Below are 22,265 nucleotides of genomic sequence, written 5' to 3'. Positions count from 1 at the left end.
TTATGCCAGGTTCCTCAGACCACAAATTTAGTGGAAATTAACACCCTATGACGTCTATTGAAGCATTAAACAAGTTCAATAGAAATTAATACAGCCTCTTGTTATTAAAATGCTAGTGCAACACAAACTTGAGCATTTGAAGGGAGTAAACCCTTAATTCCCATTCTCGGATCACAGGGTTTGTGATTACCTAGTAAAGATATAAACCCCAATAAGCCTATGAGCATCATTTAAAGCATACTGAGGTGCTCTGGACTTAACTTTATTTAATCAAACTTTTGGATGTTTTCTTAAGGTTAAACTTGTTAGAATGGATATATATGTATCCAAAATATATCTATGTGATGTTACAGACTCAATGGTTATCATCCATTTTAACTGCCAATTAAAAGCGTGTGTAAACTATGTTTCTTCTCTTGTGCAAACAAAAGGTAGTCAAGATGAAAACTGCTCAAAACCAAAGTAACAAAACAGATAAAATAAAAATGAAATGAATAATAACTCAAATGAGTTCAACAATTTAAAAATGCACACTTCATTAAAATATGTCCAAAAAAAAAAAAGAAAAAGAAGAGAAAGGACAAAATCCCCTACAAAAGTCATAATTATATGAAGGCCATGCTCATTTCTTCAACTTGATCTGAAGCTTGGAGGTTTTGTTGGCTAGGTTATTTGCCTCTGAAGTAGTTGTTCCTTCTTTTTCTTTGGAGGCTTCTTCGACGGGCAAGACAGTTGAAACCAAGTCTTGTTGAAAGCCCTGGGTAGCTACTCCTACCACGGGAACAACTGCAGCCTTGTCCGAGGGTACTTCTTGAGAAGCACCAGTTTCTTTTGTTGGCTCTTGCTGGCTGGGAACAGTAGGATCCTGAGGCTGAATTTCTTTATTTGAACCCACAACTGTAGAAGCCACCTCATCTTAAGCAAAAGGAAGGTCCGAGGCTCTTAATGTAGAAGGGTCAAACACATTTTCTGGTTTCCTCAACTCAGACGAAGCCTCAACCCTAGCTCAGTTAAGGGTTGCATCCCAAGTTTGGGAGCAGTAAATGTGAGACATAGCTGGGACCTTTGCCTTAAGGGTTTCCTCGGTCTCAACTACTCCAAGGTCGTAACCCTTCTGCTCGGCCTCGTCCCTATCCTTCTCGGCCTCAATCCTTGCTCTCTCAGCTTGATCTTTTAGCTTTTGGGCCTCCTCAAGTTGCTTCTTGAGCGTTGCCATCTGTTCCCTGGCCGCAGTCAGTTGGTCAGTTGTCTTGCGTAGTCGCTTCCTCTAGTCCTCGGCTTGCCTTTCTGCGCCTTCCAAGGCTAAGTTAGCACTATGGCGAGTATTCTGCTCCTTGGTCAGTTTCTTCTTCAGGTCAGTATTGCTATGTTTAGAGATGGTAAGTGATTGCACAGCTACCGTTCGTCTTTTCCTCTTATCATCCAACTACTGGTAGCAGTTATTGGTGATTTCCTCCAGCCTAAAAGTGGCTTGGACAGCCTAAAAAAAAAAAGGGAAAAGATTAATACCGTAGCCAACAAAAAATATATGTCTACAAATAATAATTGTAAGTAAAAGAGAAAAGGGGGTTAACATTATACCATTTCCAGATATCTTTTGCAGTTGAGGAAAACCTCATTCTTCCTCATGGTCTTCAGCTTGCCCATGTCTTTGGGGAGCAGCAAGGTCTCCTCCACGATCGAGGCAACGTGGCATCTAATGCCACCGTTGAAGTCCCTGAGTGACGCATCATCCCTTAGGGGCTCCCCACCATGTATGGGTGCTATGAGCCAGGCTCGTGGCTTTGGAGGTTGAGTGTCCAACCTCTCCAGGCCCCGTTGTGAAGTGTGGCTGACCCTTTGCTGCTTCGCAGCTTGTTGGGCCTCGTCTTCCCTGGTCGGACGGGATCTTCCGGCCTCGACCACATCTTTCTCTCTCTGCACCCTTTTCCTTTTTGGGTCGGCAGGCTCAGGTCTGGTTGGTTGAGTTTGGTGAGGAGTGGGAGGAGGAGATTGGGGAAGAAGAGGGGGAATCTAAGACTGTGTAGATTTTCCTGGTGCACCTTTCCTAGGCTGATTTTCTATTAGCTCCATTAAACTCCTCTAGGGCTTCCTTTGGACAACTATTGCGTCAAAAACATCCTCGGGGGGTAGAGTCTAGTTGAAAACCTCAAATTCGTCCGAGGAATCTGACAAATATAACACTTCCTTTCAGTTTCTTTCTTCTTCTTCTTCTTCTCTTTTTTCTTCCTCTCCCTTGAGAGCAAGCTGGGATGAAGATGCTCCTACTGAAGGAGTGGCAACAAAAAGTGGTTGGGGGGTGGGAAGTATCTTTAGGGATTGGGACGCCCTCTAGAATGAAGAACCCCTGGTAGGCAACACTGATACGGTAAAGCCGAGGGTCGCGAGCTTTGATTACACACTTAGGGGCTTGGAAGGCGAACGAGAGGGGCGTGTATCCAAGGATCAAATTAGCTGCTTGGAGTTGACCGTCAGCTTCATTCACATACACCTCAGCTTGCAAGATCCTATCCAAGTTTGCTTTGTTAATTAAGCCGAGCTTGGGCTTGGTAGCACGCTTGTCTGCAAAGTCATTAAATTAGAATAGGTTTTTGTTGGAAACAAGGATATTAAGACATGAAAAGGAAACGTAAGCCAAAACTTATGAATCTACAGCTATACCCCCACTTGGTTCTCCCTCCTCCATTGGACAGGGTAGGCCATTGTGCCATTTCCCAGAAAAGATAAGGAAATCCTCCTTTAAATTTTTGTTTGAAGTGGGGAGGCACTGGATTAGCCTTACTTTGGGATACCTTGACTTGAGATAATATCCCTGCCCCTTCAAATTGTGCAGATTGTACACCTAATTTACATCATGGTGGGTCAGGTTTAGGTTCATTCTCTCGTTTAAAGCTTCTATACTCCCCAAAACCCTAAATATGTTTGGGGCAAACTGTGTGGGAGATAACCTAAAAAACCTAAGGAAATTCCTAGTAATGGTACCCATGGGAATGGTCATCCGTCCCTCTATGAAGGCAATCATGGGAATGACCACCTCTTCAGTTTTCTTGCCACCAACCCACTCCCCCTGAGTAGCGTACCTCATGCCTACTGTTGGTGGGATCTTATACTTAGCCCGGAAACTTCTCATACCCTTCTCAGACTCAAACAAACACTTAAACTTACCCATTTTCCTAAGAGGTTTCGAAGAAAAATTAAGCAAATTTAAAATGAAAGCTAAAAGGGTTTAAGAAGAATTACAAGTTTGGAAAAGGGTCCTCGGACAAATTTCTAGTATTTGTAGATGCACAGGGAGATGAAAGATAGAGAGAGGTTCAGTGTATAAGCTCTAGGATTGTGTGATTACTGAAAGTAAGCAAGAGAATTGATTTGAAAAGCTATTTATAGTGGTGCAGAAGTTACAAGCGGGAAAATTCCCGCTCGAAAAACAAGAAAAACCCTCCACCTTTAGATTTACATCTTACCGTTGAACGTGGGGGACAAGGGTGTTGTCAAAATTTAATACTGGCGCGCTCTGGACGCCGAAGCGTCAGAAGCGTGCGTTGGACAGGTAAAAAGGCATATAGGAAGTCAGGAATATAGAGTAGAACCATAAACAAGATGGGCTCAGGACGTCAAAATCTTCCTTTCCTTCCGAGGAGTTGAAAAGCAAGATTTTGAGGGGCTATTGTAGGAGCCAATTAATCAGGAGGTACTGTTAAGACCATGCTAACTGGGCCTATGGCCCGATCTGAGGACATTAGACCATCTGAGGAGGTCCCAATACGACTATAAATGAGAAAGAAGTAAAGAGAAGAGTAGAGATAATATGAGATAAGTCCAACGAGTGTCCGAAGATAAAAGTCATCTCGGCAACAAGTGTCCGAGGTCAATCAGAGTGTTATATCATTATGGACTTTTTTCGAAGTTACCTCTCCACTAAGAGTAAGACGTTAGACAAGGGACAAGAAAAGAAAAGGGCCATAAATATCTTCAAAAACTTGCTACCTCCACATTAAATGACTCCCAACCAACTCTCTGGCCACATTAATGTGGAAGTGATGCTTGAACAGTGATCAAGCAGCCTTATAGCTACTAGTTGAGGGTTCTGGGAGGTGTTGGATGGGAAAGGAGGGAGTTCCCCAAATCTAACCTACATGTGTGCGGTAGAGATGATACCAAGATCATAGTATATAACCTAAAAAGATGTACTAAAACAAAAAAAAAAAAAAAGTGAAGAAATTTTTAGAAGAAGACTGCGAACTCTTGCATAATATTATTGTTCAAAGAAGCCAATATAAAAAAAAAAACTCCTCGAGGTACTTCGAGGACAGATTTTCTCATCCTATTTGTGTCTAATAGTCTTAAATTATCAAATTTAATCATTTTTTCTTCTGGAATAGATATAGTTCTTTCATCCACGCTCTACAAATTTATTGCTTGAGCTGTTTAGGCTAAAACCCAATCCCATTTTGGGTCCAATCCAATTTCCGCCCTTACATATATATATCTTGTTATTTTTATAATAATTTATATATTTATTTAGAGGTGGGTTCAAAACATCTTTTTGAAAGATTATTTTTTGAGAGTTTTAACCTATGATATCCGTTTATAATAATTGTATTTTTTATTATCAGATCAAGATACCAATTAGTTTTTGGTGCAGGCAATGATTGAATCTCATATCTATTATTCAATTATTAGAGACTTTATTAAATCTAATGGCTAAAAATACATTATTGACATGCCATCTTTGAAACATTTATTGCTTACCATTTTAAATTGCCCCTTTAATAACATTATTTATTGAGAGAGAGAGAGAGAGAGAGAGAGAGAGAGAGAGAGAATAATGAGAATTCCCACCACGAATTCTTGGTGTGATGGTCACTCCACAATTACAAGTTATTGTTGGGGTGGAGATTGGGGTAAGACCGTATTCAAGTCTTTAGGAGGGAGTTTTACACACATCATATCATATATTATTATATAATAAAAGTTGCGCTTAGAAACCGTAGTTGTGCCAAGTGGCTACTCTCATTAATTAGTAAAGTAATTTTATATAATTTGTTAGGTTATATATTTCCTTTTTTCTCAATAAAAAAGGTTATATATTTCCTCAAATTAAAGGATAAATTTAACAACTGTTTAATTTAAGTAAAACATTATCATTTAAATTTCAACAAATTAAATTCTATTCAATCTAAATTCTATTATAAAAAATTTCTAAAATTAAATCTCACACAAACCCATGTTTTCTTTCTAAAAAAAAAAATATACAAAAAACAACCAACATTATGATTAAGGATAAAACTTTATCATCTAAGTTTTACAAATTTAAATTCTACTCCAACTAAAAGTATATTATCAATATTTTAAGAAAAATTAATTTGTAAATTAATTTTATATTATTTATTTGGATATATTTTCTCAAACTAAGGGATAGTATTTAATAATGGTTTAATTTAGATAAAATTTTATCATTTAAATTTCAAAAAAATTAAATTCTATTCAAACTAAAATTCTATCATCAAAATTTTTTAAACTTAAATCCCAGAAAACCCACATTCCCCCTCCCCCCCTCAAGTTGCATCTTATTCTAAATTAATATTTTATTGGGATATTAAGTTACAAGACTCTTGACTAAGGAAATCTATTCAAACTAAAAGTTTATAATCAAAATTTTCTAACCTTAAATCTCATACAACCCCCGTTTTGTTTCCCTTAAAATGTATAGGGTAATATTTTATTAGGATATTAAGTTATAAGACTCTTGACTAAGAGATAAGATTTAATAATAATTTAATTTAGATAAAACGTTATCATCTAAATTTTAGAAATTTAAATTTTACTCAAACTAGAAGTTTATTATCAATTTGTTTTGAATATATATATATATATATATATAGCCATGACTTTTCAATTCAATCCATTTTAACCAAGAAGCCATCTCTATAATTAAATCCCATGCAATAGACCCCATGTTTTTTTTTTTTTTTTTCCCACAAGATGCAACTTATACTTATGTTTTAATCTAATAAATTTATCTTACTTATTGTTCTTTACTTCTAAATTTGCGTGTAGAATATTATAATAGAGGAAGTTTACTATAAAGAAGCCTGCAAAACAATGGTCATTCGTTTTACTTCCTAGTTCTCTTGAGTATAATTTTAATTTAATTTTTTTTTTTTATATTCTAAAAATTTTGAACTCTTTTTTTTATATGTTTTGTTTTGGGTTTTGGTTATTGTATTTAAATTTGTGAGTGCATTGATTTTTTTTTAATTAGACTATCACTAGGAAAAAATCGGTATTTATTTTATAACTTGCCCCACCATTCCTTAAAAGTTACCATGGCTTTTGAGTGGAATTGTGATGTGTCTTTGTGTTAGAACCCCTTTTCCTCTCCCTTGTGTGTGTGTGTTTTTCTCCCAAAAAAAAAAAAAAAAAGTTGGGCTTATAAGCCCTTATTGTGCTAAATGGCTACTCTCATTAATTAATAAATTATTTATATATTATTTGTTAAGATATATATCCTGGAATTAGAGTTTAAATTTAACAACTGTTTATTTTAGGCAAAAAATTTTTCATTTAAATCTATTCAAAATAAAATTATATTATAAAACATTTATAAACTTAAATCTCACACAACAACCCATGTTTTCTTTCTTAAAAAGAGGAAGAAGAAAACTTAATGTTTTGACTAAGGATAAAACTTTATCATCTAAGTTTTAGATACTCTAACTAAAGTCTATTGTCAACATTTTGATAAGAAATAATTAGTAAATTAATTTTATATTATTTGTTAGGATATATTTCCTCAAATTATGGGACAATATTTAATAATTGTTTAATTTAGATAAAACTTTATCATTTAAATTTCAACAATGTTAAATTCTATTCAAACTAATTAAAAGTATATTATCAAAATTCTCTAAAATTAAATCCCACACGAACTGCTCAAGTTTTTGTTTTTTTGTTTTTTCTTTAAGTTTCAACTTATTAAATTAAAATTTATTTATGATATTAAGATACTAGGCTCTTGATAAAGAGATTATATTCAAATTAGAAGTTTATTATCAAAATTTTCTAAACTTAATACCCACACAATCCACGTCTTTGTTTTTATGTTTTTTCTCAAGTTGTATCTAATTATCAAATTAATATTTTATTAGGATATTAAACTACAAGGATTTTTACTAAGGGATAAGTTTTGACAACAATTTAATTTACACTAGCCTCATTACACGCGCTTTGCACATGCGATGAGGCACTTTTTTTATTTTGAATTTAATGTAATTTTTCAATTTGAATTATTCTATTGTTAGTGAGGTTATATGTGAAGGGATTTTTAAGAAGTTAAAATTTAGGATTTTGAAAATGTATAAACTACTGGGTTTAGTGTGTGCTAGTTTTTAAGAAAAAAAATTTATTTGGTAGTTTTTTTTTAAAATAATTTTGTTGAATTACAATTTTAACCTTATTTTTTATTTTTTAGGAATAAAGATTTTCTTATTAGATTAGGGCATTGTTGACATTTTTTGAAACCATAACTAACTTTCTGAATCCTCTTAATATATAGAGATAAATGTTATCATCTAAATTTTAGAAATTTAGCCATGAATTTTCAATGCAATTCCTCTTAACCAATAAGCCATCCCTATAATTAAATCACATAAAATAAACCATGTTTTTTTTTTTTTTTTGTGTTTGCTTCCCCCCACCCCCCAAGATGTAATTTATGCTTATGTTTTATTCTAATAAATTTATCTTACTTATTGTTCTTTACTTTTGAATTTGCGTGCAAGATATTATACCAAAGGACGTTTACTATAAAGAAGCAAAACAATAAACACCCATTTAAGATCTTGATTCTCTTATGTAAGTTATTTTATTTTATTCATATTCTCAATCTTTGAACTATTTTGTGTATGTTTTGATTTTGGGTTATGATAATTCTATTTAATTTGTGATTGTGTTGATTTTTTTAATTAGACTTTCACGAGGAAAAAATCAGTGTTGAAGAACTATTTTGTTTATTATTATTTGTGATGGCTAGGGCATGGATTAAATATAACCCAAATAGGAATGATCAAACTCATACCACATCTCATATTATGAAATTAACACAAAGCACAAAGATAATTTTAAAATATAAAAATAGATAAACATTGATAAAGTCAAAAGTCTAAACAATTAAAACTTAATATAATTTTTTTATTAAAATTCTTTACTTATTTTGTAATTTATTATTACTATTTATTTAATAATTTAGTTTTAATTATTTTTTAAAAAAAATTCTAGCTTACATATGAATCTTCATCAAACTATGCATCGCTTGATGAAATAGGATTTAATTATATACTTAAATTAGACTAAAATAGGATTTCTATCTCAAATTAAAAAAAAAAAAAAAAAGTTTTTAGACAATTTGATTGATGTAGATTATCTCTTTCAAGTTAACTTTCTAATCTCAATATATGTGCTTTCTAAAAAAAAAAAAAAATCTCAAAATATTTGCATGAGATTTTTTTTTTATTATTATTTTTTTATTTTTGAGAATTATGTCCATGAGACTTAGATTTCCTAAGTTCATTGCTCTTTGTTTGGATTTATTGTAAATGTTTAAGATAATATGTGCCAAAGTTATTAATTCGCTAATGCCATTATTATTCGATTCTATCATTTATTATTTTGTTTCGTCCAATTTATAATGGTATATCGGGTTGCTCTCCTCTCCCCATTCTATTTTTGTTTTTTAAGTTTTAAATCAATGAAATAAAGCATAATAAATATATCTTTTTCCTTAGTTTTAAGATAGTTGAAAAATTTTTCCTCAAAAAAAAAAAAAAAACGATAGTTGAAATTGTCTGAGAAAAAAACAAGCTGGAAATTTTTGAAAGAAACATTATCGCAATACTTATTTTCATTCAGCCGAAAGCGATGAAAACTATTACACTCTTTGTGTTCGGTAGAAATTGAGTGGGAAAAAAAAAAAAAAAAAAAAAAAATCCTTTTTGTGTCCTAATGTGTTGGGATTTTTATTTGAAAATTATGTTCTAAAAGTTGGTATACATGTAAAAATTAATTTTTTAATATAAAAATCTTTATTTAAAGAATATAACTTTTTATTATTATTTGTTTATGTTCAGTTTGTGGTAAAAATGCTAAGAGACTCCCTAAATTTTGAGAGAAATTATAAAGTTTTCATGATGGACAAGTGTCATGATCCATTTTATTAAAAGATTTTTATCTGTTTAAAATTGTTGAGTCAAATTTAAAAAAAAAAAAAAAAAAACAGAAACTGATTATTGACTAGCAATTTTAAACAAATAAGAATCTTTTAGTGGAATGGTGGATAAGTGACATAGTCCACCATGAAAACCGTATAATTTCTTAAACTTTGGGGTAGTGATCATTATACCCCTAAACTTTTATTTTAGCCAATTCACTTCTTAAACTTTACTCATTTTCCAAATCAATGCATCTGTTACTCTGGTTTAAACTCGCTAATGTTGCTCATCGAAACTCACGTGCAACGAAATCGCCAAAGCTAGTTGCCCAAACTGATAGAGAGAGAGAGAGAGAGAAAAAAAAACATGAGGGGTTCAACGGTGATACATAGAGAGTCTGAGGGCTCGCCTGACTTTGTTGTCCCAACGCTGCTTGTTGTTTCCGCCGTCAATCTCGTTGTCCTTGGCTTCTATTGCTGTTCATGCAGTAACTAATAAATAAATAGGCACAATCTGGAACATTGAATGGAATCAACAGTACACTGTACTACTGCTCCATTTAGAATAGCTCTTGACCTTTGCACATGTACCTGTTGTTGTTGTTGTTAAGCTTCTTCATTAAGCCGTGAAAGTGAACCCCTCTCTCTCTCTCTTGTCAAAGATCCCCAATCGCACACACCAAGTAACTAAAATAACTCTATATTTATATGTTTTTGATTTTTTTTTTTTTTTTTTTTCACTTAGATTTGATCCATTCATCCCAATTATTTTATCGTGTTCACTGTTCAGTGTTTTCCAATTGGTTATGGACCAAAACATTAGAATTACAGTTTACATTTAATGGACTTTTGTATGTTTGGTTTTTGTGTGGGCACCTATTTATATATTAGTTGCTGTTAAAAAACCATGAGTGGCTGCCAAGGACAGGGATATTGGCAGCAGCAACAGGACCATGAAGTCCGGTGAGCCATAGCCTCTCTCTCCTCTCAGCCTCTCTCCGTTTCACCGTTGAACCCAAGGTTTTATCTCTCCCTATCCACCGGTTTGGGCTTCTGGCTTTAGGAATTTAGTTGCACGTTAGTGTCACGTAAGCAGCGTTAGTGAGTTTAAACGGTAGAGTAACAGATGCGATGATTTGTCAATTTTTTTTTTTTTTAATAAGCTATAATTTGTCAATTGAATAAAGTTTAAGTAGTAAATTAGCTAACGTGATGTGAATTTTCTGTTAAGTTTCCCTTTCTTTCTCAACTGAACCCAGCTCTATCTCCGTACCCCTTTTTTTTTTTTTTTTTTTTTCTCAGGCAATGGCAAAGCTAGGAATTTATCTGGAGGGCTATATATAATTTTTTTTTTTTTTTGGTTATGAAATGTAAAATAGTAATGTGCAATTGTTTTTGAACTTTTTCCTTTTGATTGAAATACCCTAATATATTGTTAAGTGGACCAAATTATGGACCAAAGTTTAATTTTATTGGATATAAAAAAAACTTAAGGTGGTCACAAATCTTTTTTTAAGGGTAGAAAATGTTTATTATTAGGTAGGGGGCCAAAATGATAAGGTTATTTAAAATTTTTCAAATTATCTAAAACATTTCCTTTTTTTTTTTTTTTAATTTTTTTGGGGGCGGGGGGGGGGGGGGGGGGGGGAGAGCCCCCCTTGGTCCCTTAATAGCTATGCCACTGCTTTCACATGATGTGAATTTTCTGTTAAGTATTTAATGGCAAAGTGATATAAGTATTTATTTGACATATGTGTAAAGTTTAAGGACTAAATTTGGCCAAATTAAAAGTTTAAGGGGGTGTACTGGCCATTATATTAAAGCTCTATGAGGTGTGAAGGTATTTTTCCTTATAATGATCACTACTCCAAGGTTGAGAGGATCTCTTGGCATTTTCCCCTCAATTTGCTAAATAACTTGAACTAATTTCATTAACAACAAAATAGAAATAACATCCAGTGCGATGCACGGATTACAAGTAAACTTGTTGATGATAATTTATATCCCAATTAAAAATCTAACAATGATGTGCAATTAATATAGAAACATCCACTCTTTTGTGGTCAATTGTCTTCGTATTTGAGTATTTGATGTAGAGCTTTGACTTATTTTTGTGAATTTATTAATCTACAATTGATATGGATTAAATTGTGTAATATAAATTTATGCAGCTTTCTAGATGTGGGTTGACAATCTTTTATGAGATGAATTATCTTGGAAAAAAGAAGAAGAATCAATACAAGCCAAAATAAACCTTGAGTAGGTACGTACGGGGTGTGACATTAAAAAATAATTAGTTGTTTTTTTAATACCTAGACCGGGCTGTACGTGCAAGTCATACAACTACCTCAAGTAGATCCAACATAATCTAAAATTTATTTATTTTTAATTGTACATGTGTAAGAAAATAGGCTAATTGAATAAAGTTGTCAAATTGCCGGAAGTTGTAAATCTTTCGCTCTGTTTGTTTCACCGGAAAACTATCTATATAGATAGTTTTCCACATTTTCCAGTGTTTGGTAGCATAAAAAAAAAGTAGTCAACGGAAAACTATCTTTAGTCAATGGAAAACCCTAATAAAAACAAAGCTTATTTTCTATGAGTGGTTTTCCAAATTTTTTTTTTGGAAAACAATCTCTCTCTCACGCATCACATCTCCTATAAATATTATTTTTTTCTTTACCCTCTGTAGCCGCGGGAAACAACTATTTTGGCGTCTCTGTCTCACAGTCTCACGGTAAGCTCTCAGTTTTCTCCCTTCTCTTTGCTTTTTCTCTCCTCTCATATTCTCACTGTCTCTCCCCCTCTGGTCTCTCCTCTTTTCAGTTTTCACAGATCTCTCTCTATCTGTCTCTCACGGTCAACAACTGTTCCTTGCAGTATTCCCACGGTAAGGTTCTTGATTTCAATTATGCTCACACGGTTTACTATCCAGATCTTCAATGGTAGCCATTATTCAATTATATGTCACTGTGATTATTATCAAACGTTTTGTATACAAAAACATGAAAAATCATGTTAGAAATAAACCTGTGATTTAATGACTATTTGGCTTTTGGCATGTATCTTTTCTATATATTCAGGCCTATGTGTCCAGCCATGATAGAGATATAGAAGAGGAGGTTTTGTCCATATATATTTTCATGTTAATGTCATATTAGAATCCTCTCTCAATGTGTAGGGAATTAAAATTATTAAAGATTTTGTTGTTGTTGTTGTTGTTGTTGTTGTTGTTGTTTTCGTTAGGAGCAATGCTCTGTTTCTCGGTCCAGAAACAGAGTGTTTGTAAGCCAGTCAAAACGTGGTCCAGAAATAGATTGTTTTTAAGGGCAAACGTCCCTCCTTCACCATCTATTACCTTGTCAATTTTTAGCCTTTAATAACAAACTCAATAGTTATTGTTTCTCTTTACCGTAATTTTTGACACAATGTATAGACCAAATCAGTATCAGGTACCATTTGCTCCCTTTACCGTAATTTTTGACACAATGTATAGACCAACAATAGTTATTGTTTCTACTAGCAGGGGCGGCTGACCTGAAAAAAAAAATGTATATATATATATAATATATTGCTTTACTAAATTAATACTTTTAAAATTATTTTTGCACACTTTGTTTTAAATCTTACACATTCTGATCCCATATCAGTTTATCTCACAATCAAACAACAACTTGTTGTATTATTTATGAAAGATGAGTGTGGTTGTGTGAGTTAATAGTTATATAGTGTAAGTGGCATTGAGTTTTTTTTTTATTTAGTTTAAAATATTTTTATAAAAAAATGACAAATATATAACCACAATTGCATAAAAACAAAAATATTATACAAATTTAACAAAATAACATGGTCATACTTATATTGACAATAGATAATGAGAACTGATAATAGAACTATAATGAGATGATTTTAAAATATAAAAACTCATAGAAAAAAATTGTAAAATTTTATGTATTTGTGTGTTTTTGTTTTCAATAATTCAATATATTCAATTTTTTTTTTCTAAATTAAACGATTGTTTAATTTAAGTTTCTCAATGACCTCCCTAGAAAAAATTCCTAGAGCTGCCATTGGTTTCTAGTATTTATGGAGTGATGATGTTGTTACCTTATAGTTCTGTCTCATCAAACTTAAAGTGTTCATTTTTTTTATGAAGTGATTTCTCGATATACCTATATATATGAATGCTTTCTTTAAGTACACATTTAATTCATACTCATCATTTTTTTTTTTTTTTGGGGAAATATAGATGGATAACCCATCACTTCCTGCTGCCATAATGGGGGCAGCTACATCTGTTATTGCTTTGGGTGTCGTTCTTTTGAAAGGACTAAGATCTAGAAGAATTATGCCTAGAGAACCTCATGTTAATCGAGAGTATGAAAGAGAGACATATATGAATGATATTCTTTGTAGAGGTGATATGCGTTGTCTCCATCATATAAGGATGAGACCTATTGCTTTTTATGCGCTATGCAAAATTTTGAGTGAGAATAATCTACTTCAAGAGACCATTCATATGTCCATTAAAGAACAAGTGTTAATTTTTTTACACACTATTGGACATGATGTGAGGTTTCGAGTTGTTGGTGGGAGGTTTTATAGATCAGTTGAGACAGTGCACCGATACTTTAGGCATGTCCTTAGAGCTATTTTGTAATTATACAAACACATGATTAGAGAGCCTGACAAAGATACACCCTTGGAGATAAGAAATAGCAGCAGGTTTAACTCCTATTTTAAGGTAAATTCCATAGGCTTTTATTTTCCTCTTTTTTTTATATACATATAAAGATATAAGATAAATGTAACTTATATTGGTCGTAATTAGGATTGTGTGGGAGCTATTGATGGAACTCATGTTTGTGCATCTGTTCCAATTCAAATACAAGGAAGGTTTCGCGGCAGAAAGGATGGAACAACACAAAATGTCCTCGCTGCTGCTACCTTAGGCTTAAAATTCACTTATGTATTAGCTGGTTGGGAAGGAAGTGCCCATGATTCACGTGTCTTAAATGATGCACTCTCTAGGCCAAGAGGATTAAAAATTCCTGAAGGTATTATAGGAATAGAAAGTGATTTTATTATGGATAATAGCTTTTGGAGTGATTTTTTTTCCTTTTGATTATGAACGTGTAGGTAAATATTATCTTGGTGATGCTGGTTATGGAGTTCGGAAAGGAATTATATCCCCTTATCGTGGTGTTCGTTACCATTTGAAAGAGTTTAGTGATAACCCACCAAGAAATGACAAAGAATTATTCAATCTTCGCCATTCTTCTTTACGCACTAGCATTGAGCGTTGTTTTGGGGTTTTGAAGAAACGTTTCCGTGTGTTAGATGCAGAACCTTTTTGGTCATTCCCAACACAAGTGGATGTAGTCTTAGCTTGTTGCATAATTCACAATCATATCATAGGAGTTGACCCTTTAGACTCAATTATGAACAATGGGCTTCGTGGTAGTCCACTTGCAAATGACAGTACAAGTAGAAGAGTCCAACAATCACAAAGGGAAGTCCAAGAAGAAAATAGAGAATGGGTTCAAATACGAGATAATATCTGTCGTAGTATGTGGGAGGATTATAATGCTATGGAGTGATTTCATACTCTTTATATTAGTTGGTTGTGTAATGGATTTTTTTTTGGTTTCATATCATCAAGACTTTTATGTCACAATTATTTTTGTTTAGCATGCACAACCCCAGTTCATATTTTGTATTGAATATTATTTATATTCTTCTTTCATTTTGTCTCATTTTTCTTGTGAATATCATTGTAATAGAATTGCAATGGGAAATAAAAAGGATACTCAGAAGGTCAAGGACACCAAGACCAACTTCAGGTGGTCACAACCAATGCAGAATTTATTACTCGAGATACTTGCAGATGAGGCTCTTCATGGAAACAAGCAATCCAACACATTTAAACATGCATCATATGCTAAAGTAGCTGAAGCAATTACTGAGAAATTTATGACTGAATGTACTCCAAAGCATGTGGAACATCGCTTTAAAACACTTAAAACCAATTGGAATACAATTGCATTACTTCGTAATAAGAAAAGTGGGTTTGGATGGAATGATGATTTGAAAATGATCACCTGTGATAGGACAGTGTATGATGATGAAGTCGAGGTAAGAAACTTTTATTATTTTTATTTTATAGGTAGAAACTTTTTAGTCTGTATCATTGTAAAGTTTAAAAATTTTCATTATTCTTATTGCTCTCATATTAGTTTTTGGCTCAATTCCTTTCTTTTCTTTTTTTTTTTAATTTTTTTTTTTCCTTTCTTTACACAGGCACATCCAAATCATGCACAATTTCTAAACAAGAAAATTGAGATGTTTGATGAGATGGCTTTGGTTGTGGGTAAGGATATGGCCACAGGAGGTTTTTCCAAGGGAGTAGGTGATATAGGTGTAGAAGCATTGGATGACTCACCTCCGCTTGTTGATGCTGATGTTGATGACATATCCAAAAAGAAGCAAGTTGATCCCTCACATGTGGCCTCAAATGAAACAAGGTCTCATAGGAAACGAAGTCATGCTACTATGATTGAAGATGCTGTTTACCAAGATTTGTCCATACAACTTGGTAAGGTTGCTTCTGCAATAGAAAAGATTTCTGAAAATCAGCTAAATTTTGGTAGTCTTTATGAAGAAGTTATGAAGATGGATGGATTTGAAGAAAATATGCTTGCATCTGCATTTGACCATTTGAATGGGGATGAAAAACAAGCAAGGTCATTCATGTTGAAAAATGACAAGCTCCGTAGACAATGGCTGCAGAACTTCTTTGACAACTATTTAAGCCAATTTTGATTATGTAGGTGCATTTTTGTTAGAATTTATGCTTTTCTATTTGGACAATTTGGCATTTTGGTATTTATCAGACTATTTGGCATCTAGTTTGTAGGTTTTGAGATCATTATAATGGGTATTGGTTTGCAACTTTTAGTCCTTTTGTTTCATGGGCATGTGGATTTGGAAGCAACTTTTAGTCCTTTTGTTGGCTAAAAATTATTTTAATATGGAATGATTGGTTTGCTATTGTTACTAGTGGATATTGATTGCATAATTTTGGTGGTTAATAGTGTAAGTGTCATGTTCAATCATGACAGGAAGCTAAGAAAGCTATCTGCTACAAAGGTGTGGGATGGTAAAAGTTTTCTAAAAAAATAAGATAGTTTTTCAAAAAAATAAGATAGTTTTCCAAAAAATGTTTGTACCTACCAAACACTAGAAAACATTCTCAAGCCCATTTTCAAGGTCATTACCAAACACTGGAAAATGAGATAGTTTTCCAAAAAATGTTCTCTGGAAAATGACCTATTTTCCAGAAAACATTAATGCTGAAACAAACAGAGCACTCAATATTTTTTTTAATAAAAATTGAAAAAATTACCAAAAAAGTTGGTCTTTTTTTTTGTTTTCTCATAAAAAATTTCTTTAAAAGGTTTACTAATATATGTCATAAAGGCATACGCTAATAAAATCATTTTTTATTTATTTATTGAATGTAAATTAAATTCACTATTAGATTACATTTACTTCTTATATTATCCATACTTGTAAAATTTTTAAAAAATAAAAAATCGATAGTTATGCCATCAATCAAAAAATTAAATTAAATAAGGAAATAATATAAATCCTCTTTTTACACCCTCCGATAAATAAATGTGACATCAGAATTTTTAAAATAGAACACTTTCGACCGATACACCCCCATAAAACTTGATTAAAATCCAATATAATCAGAATACTTGGTATTAAAAAAAAAAATAAAAAAAAAAATTGAAGAATGATCTTCACTGGAAGTCGTGGTTTTGAGGTTTGGAGCTCCAGCAGTTCTTTATTCAGATTTGCTATAAAGCATTAAACAAAAGAAAGCTTTGTCCACCATGGATTTCAATATGTAAAAGGTTAATTTGAAGTACAAAAACCTTTCTAAACTTTCTAAAATGTGATTCCTTTGAATCATCCATGGCAAACCTTTCCATGCATGCTTTGTCCATGGATGCTTGCATTGCTTTTAACTGAATATTGGTGAACTCCACATGGGAGATCACATCGACAACTCCCAGACAACTCCATATGATTGATCTACTGTTTCTGGTGACTCTTTCAAATGGTCCTGGTGATAAGATCCAAGATCTTATATGGATTTAGCTGAGTTCAAGGACAGCTAGCCTCCAAGAAAAGAGAAATGTAGAAGAGTAAGAGAGAGAACAGAGTAATGAGAAAAAGAAGTAGAATCAAGTATGTTATTTCTTATATCCCTCATGAATATCTTCGGGCTTATTTATACAATAGAATCCTCAACTAACTAACTAATCCCCTAATCAAAGATTACCACCAATGATTACAATTATACTCAATGATTACAACTCACCAATCAATGCATTATCTGTATAGTAACTAACTAGCTACTCAATGACTAACAACCATGCTCCAACTGCATTAACTAACTAACTACACTCCAATCATCTACCTACTCAGCTCCCTTGGCACATCACAGTAGCACCTAAGACACTCTCAATGCACACAACTGCCTTGGTAAATTGGCCTTGTATCAATACTCCCTTCCTTAAAGAACCTTGCCTACAAGGTGAGGGAATTGCTATTGGAGCTGACTTAGATCTTCCCAAGTAGCATCCTCTAGAGTACAACCTTGCCATTGCACTAAAACTTGTGTGATTGTCTTGTTTCTAAGCTGGATAGACCTGTCCTTCAAAATTGCCACAAGCTCAAGCAGAAGAGCACCTTTAGATGAAACAGAAGGAAGTTGAGTAATAGGAGTAACCTGTTGCCCCAACTTAGCCTTGAGACAGGAGACATGAAAAACAGGATGAATCTGAGAACCAGGAGGTAATTCCAATTTGTAAGCCACCTTTCCAACCTTCTATATAGAAGGGACCATAGAATTTGGGGGACAACTTACCAAGGGTATTAAGCTTCAAAGACCTTTGCCTATAAGCCTACAATCTCAAATACACCCAATCTCCCTCTGCACAGCACCTCTCAGTCCTGTGCCTATCTGCTTGAGACTTCATTCTATTTTGTGCCTGTAACAAATTTTGCTCGAGCAAGGACATCACTTGCTACCTAGATTTCAAATGGCCATTGACAGCTCCTACCATAGTTTTGTCAGGAATATAGTCCAACAACCTAGGAGGTGGGTAACCATATAAAGCTTCAAAGGGAGTCAACTTGGTAGAAAAGTGAAAATTGGTATTAAATCAAAATTCAGCTAAAGGAAACCACTCCACCTAAGCAGAGGGTTTAGCTGCTGCAAAAGCCTTTAGGTACTGCTCTAAACTCCTATTTACCACCTCAGTTTGACCATCTGTTTGAGGATGGTAAGCTGAAGACATAGCTAGTTCCACTCCTTGAAGTTTCATCAATTCACTACAAAAACGAGAAGTGAAAATTGGATCCTTGTTACTTACCATAGAAGTAGGCATACCATGGAGTTTAAATACATATTGCAAGTACAGTAAGGCAACCTTAAATGCAATATAGGGATGGGACAAAGCAATGAAGTAAGCATACTTAGTGAACCTGTCTACTACCACCAGAATTACATTCTTCAATTGAGGCTTAGGTAAACCTTCAATGAAGTCCATGCTCATAGCTAACCAAGGCTTGGAAGGAATAGGTAATGGTTGAAGCAATCCAGTTGGTTTACAGTTCTCATACTTCACCCTTTGGTAGATATCACATTTCAAATCCTTCTTCAAACCAGGCCAATAAAAATCTTCTTTAACCCTGTGTAAAGTCTTCAAATAACCTAAATGCCCTTCCAAGGGTCCATTATGAACATGTTACAAGATTGTAGACTTGAGAGCACTGGTAGGTCCCAAATAAATCCTACCTTTAAAGAACAACAACCCATCAACTAAGGAAAAACCTTTAGGAGGTACACCACCATCCTACCTTTAAAGAACAACAGCCCATCAACTAAGGAAAAGCCTTTAGGAGGTACACCACCATCCTGAAAAGTAGACAAAATAGTCTAAATAGCTGGATCAGCTGCATAACTTGCCTTAAGTTTAGCCACCCAAGTTGGAGTGGGGAATGAAATGATACATAGGGTCCCCAAGGAAGTAGGACCAGCTGAATTAGGCAAACTAGCAATAGCATTGCCCAATTCTAAATTAGCCTGACCTCCCGCAACCAAATTTGAATCAGCTTGATCTTCAACAACATCTTGACTGTCTTGAAATGAAATTTCTTACTTAGACACTTCCCCCCTCCTTGACAAAGCATCGTCCACCACATTTTTAGACCCCTTCTTATACTCAACCATAAAGGCATAGCCTAACAACTTTGCCAACCATTTTTGTTGAACTGGTGTACCAATTCTCTGATGCAATAGATATTTAACGCTTTGCTGGTCTGTTTTGATGATAAAAGCTCTACCAACCAAATATGGCCTCCACTTCTTCACTGTAGAAATCAAAGCTAGGAATTCCTTCTCATAAGTAGACAAGGTAAGAGCACTACCTTTCAAAACATGACTATGGAAGGCAATGGGCTTGTGCTTCTGCATTAAAACAGCACCTATACCATTGCCTAAAGCATCACATTCCATTGTAAAGGTCTTAGTGAAGTCAAGCAAAGCTGACGCAGGAGGGCTGGATGTAGCAAATTTGAGCTGATTGAAGGTTTCGTTAGCTGCAATACTTCAAGTAAATGAATTCTTCCTCAAAAGTGCTGTTAAGGGGGCTGCAATATGACCAAACCCTTTGACAAACTTCCTGTAATAACCAATGAGGCCTAGGAAACCCCTTAAAGATTTCACATCCTTAGGCACAAGCCATTCTTGCATAGCCAAAATTTTTTTAGGGTCATTTTTTACACCTTCCCTAGAAATGATATGACCCAAGTATTCAACTTCCAAGCAAGTAAACATGTATTTAGATATCTTAGCATACAATTGATTCTTAGCCAACACTCCTAAAACAACTCTAAGATGCTCCATATGAACAGACATGCTTTCACTATAAACCAAAATATCATCAAAGAAAACCAGAATAAACCTTCTAAGAAATGGCTTGAACACCTAATTCATTAAAGATTGGAATGTAGAAGGTGCATTTGTCAACCCAAAGGGCATCACCAGAAATTCATAGTGCCTTTCATGAGTCCTAAAAGCAGTCTTAGGAATGTCTTGTTCCCTCATTCTAATTTGATGATAGCCAGACCTCAAATCTAGCTTGGAAAAAATGCAAGCCCCATGCAACTCATCCAAAAGTTCATCTATAACAGGGATAGGGTATTTATCTTTTATAGTAGCTTGATTTAATGCCCTATAATCTATACACATGCGCCATGAACCATCTGATTTCCTAACCAAAAGGGCAGGGGAGGCAAAAGGACTTTGACTATTTTTGATAAAACCTACTTCCAATAATTCTTTCACAATCTTTTCAATTTCATTTTTCTAGTAGTATAGGTACTTTTATGGTCTCTGGCAGATGGGTTGAGTCCCCTTTTTAAGGTTAATTTGGTGCTCATGGCCTCTCACTAGAGGTAAGTCCACTGGTGTAGCAAACACTTCATGAAACTCCTGCAACAAGGCTATGATCTTAGGTGGAAGGGAAGACTGCTTCATTGCTGAACAATCAGCTGTTATCTACAAAATTAGTCCCTTTCTAGTAGAATCTTTAAAGAATTGGACCCCATCTTGGTCCTCAAGACCTGTGGCAGTGTTAATTCCTTGCAACAACACTTGCTTGCCTACATAAGTGAACCCCATAGAAAGATGTTTGAAATCCCAATTGATGATGCCCAAGGTATTAAGCCACTAAGTCGCTAACACCAAATCACAACCTCCCAATGGCAACACATGCAATTGAACCATAAAGATATGCCCTTGCAAATACACAAGAACACCCTTGCACAATCCTTAAGTTTTGATGGTATCCCTATTAGCCATCTTGACTTCAAGAATCTGTGACTCATTCACTGGAATATGAAGGTCAGGAATTACAGATGCATCAATGAAATTATGAGTGCTACCAGAGTCCATAAGAATCACCAATGAAATAGATTTAATCCTTCCTTGACCCTCATTGTCCCTAGATTAGGACTGCCAACCAAAGCATATAGAGTGATTTTAGCTTCTCCCATCTCCTCATGCCTTCTGCAATGGTAACCCCATCTTCAATCTCAGCAAATTGTACCTAGTTAGAGCCTCCATGGGATCATCGTAGTTGTAAACCCAAATTTGATTAACATGGCTTGGACCAAGGCTTCCTAATTTCCAAAAAGACTAGCATCTTTTCCTTCTTGAAACCAGATCAAGACATCTCCATCCATATGGAAAGATGCCATCATCAACTTCTCAGATTCTAGTATTCTATAATACTTGAAATATTGGTTGGCTTTGTAAACCCAAGAAGTTGGTTCCTTACCATAGAATCTAGGAAAATCTAGCTTTACAGGTCTCGACAAGCTTGAAACAAGATTGTGGCAGTTATGAGCTTCAGGAATGTGTGAATTCTTAGAATTGGGTTCTGCATTATCTATTGTACTCAGTTTCTGTAATATAGTAGCCAATTGTTGGCTCATTTCATTCAGGGTACGGGTATGGATGCTAATAATCTTGTGAATTTCTTGGATGTCTTTGTTGTGGTGATCTGTGGTGGATTTCAGGGAAGCTATGGTTTCATTAAGAATGGTGGTAGAACGGGTTCCAGTCATGGTGGAACTTAGAATCATAGGAAAAACTTGCTCTGATACCAATTGATAAGATCCAAGATCTTATATGGATTTAGCTGAGTTTAAGGATAGCTAGCCTCCAAGAAAAGAGAAATGTAGAAGAGTGAGAGAGAGAACGGAGTAATGAGAAAAAGAAGTAGAATCAAGTATATTATTTCTTATATCCCTCATGAATATATATATTTGGGCTTATTTATACAACATAATCCTCAACTAACTAACTAATCCCCTAATAAATGATTACCACCAATGATTACAACTCACTAATCAATGCATTATTTGTATAGTAACTAACTAGCTACTCAATGACTAACAACTGTGCTCCAACTAC

At 34.1% G+C, this 22,265-nt stretch overlaps 3 protein-coding genes across 3 annotated transcripts; 2 read left to right on the top strand and 1 right to left on the bottom strand.

The window, feature by feature from the left end:
- The first annotated feature begins 1,315 nt into the window (after positions 1–1,315).
- Positions 1,316–14,808, top strand: LOC115949799. The gene is made up of 4 exons (XM_031067075.1): positions 1,316–1,379; positions 1,604–1,666; positions 11,901–12,098; positions 14,348–14,808. Exons 1-4 carry the CDS (start codon positions 1,316–1,318, stop codon positions 14,806–14,808), a joined length of 786 nt encoding a protein of 261 aa, XP_030922935.1.
- A 190-nt stretch (positions 14,809–14,998) lies between these two features.
- LOC115949798 (uncharacterized protein At2g29880-like) lies at positions 14,999–16,030 on the top strand. Its single transcript, XM_031067074.1, has 2 exons — positions 14,999–15,343; positions 15,509–16,030. The coding sequence occupies exons 1-2, from the start codon at positions 14,999–15,001 to the stop codon at positions 16,028–16,030; spliced, it is 867 nt and encodes a 288-aa protein (XP_030922934.1).
- Positions 16,031–19,895: 3,865 nt separating this feature from the next.
- On the bottom strand, positions 19,896–20,825 carry LOC115949797 (uncharacterized mitochondrial protein AtMg00860-like). Its single transcript, XM_031067073.1, has 2 exons — positions 20,739–20,825; positions 19,896–20,273 (listed from the first exon to the last, which is right to left on the bottom strand). Exons 1-2 carry the CDS (start codon positions 20,823–20,825, stop codon positions 19,896–19,898), a joined length of 465 nt encoding a protein of 154 aa, XP_030922933.1.
- Positions 20,826–22,265: the final 1,440 nt, after the last annotated feature.

This window comes from Quercus lobata, chromosome 6, assembly GCF_001633185.2.
Source record: "Quercus lobata isolate SW786 chromosome 6, ValleyOak3.0 Primary Assembly, whole genome shotgun sequence".
NCBI lineage: Eukaryota > Viridiplantae > Streptophyta > Magnoliopsida > Fagales > Fagaceae > Quercus > Quercus lobata.
Note: the sequence above shows the minus strand (reverse complement) of the source record. Positions and strands in the feature narration are given on the sequence as shown.

Excerpts from the sequence above, each read along its gene's own strand:
- LOC115949798 (XM_031067074.1), top strand. The coding sequence starts at position 14,999 with ATGGGAAATAAAAAGGATACTCAGAAGGTCAAGGACACCAAGACCAAC. Across the intron at positions 15,344-15,508 it reads TGTATGATGATGAAGTCGAG|GCACATCCAAATCATGCACA; the intron begins GTAAGAAACTTT and ends TTCTTTACACAG.
- LOC115949797 (XM_031067073.1), bottom strand. The coding sequence starts at position 20,825 with ATGAAGCAGTCTTCCCTTCCACCTAAGATCATAGCCTTGTTGCAGGAG. Across the intron at positions 20,274-20,738 it reads CACCAGTGGACTTACCTCTA|GTGTTCAAGCCATTTCTTAG; the intron begins GTGAGAGGCCAT and ends TTAATGAATTAG.
- LOC115949799 (XM_031067075.1), top strand. The coding sequence starts at position 1,316 with ATGGCGAGTATTCTGCTCCTTGGTCAGTTTCTTCTTCAGGTCAGTATT. Across the intron at positions 1,380-1,603 it reads TATTGCTATGTTTAGAGATG|TTGAGGAAAACCTCATTCTT; the intron begins GTAAGTGATTGC and ends TATCTTTTGCAG. Across the intron at positions 1,667-11,900 it reads TGTCTTTGGGGAGCAGCAAG|CCGCGGGAAACAACTATTTT; the intron begins GTCTCCTCCACG and ends TACCCTCTGTAG.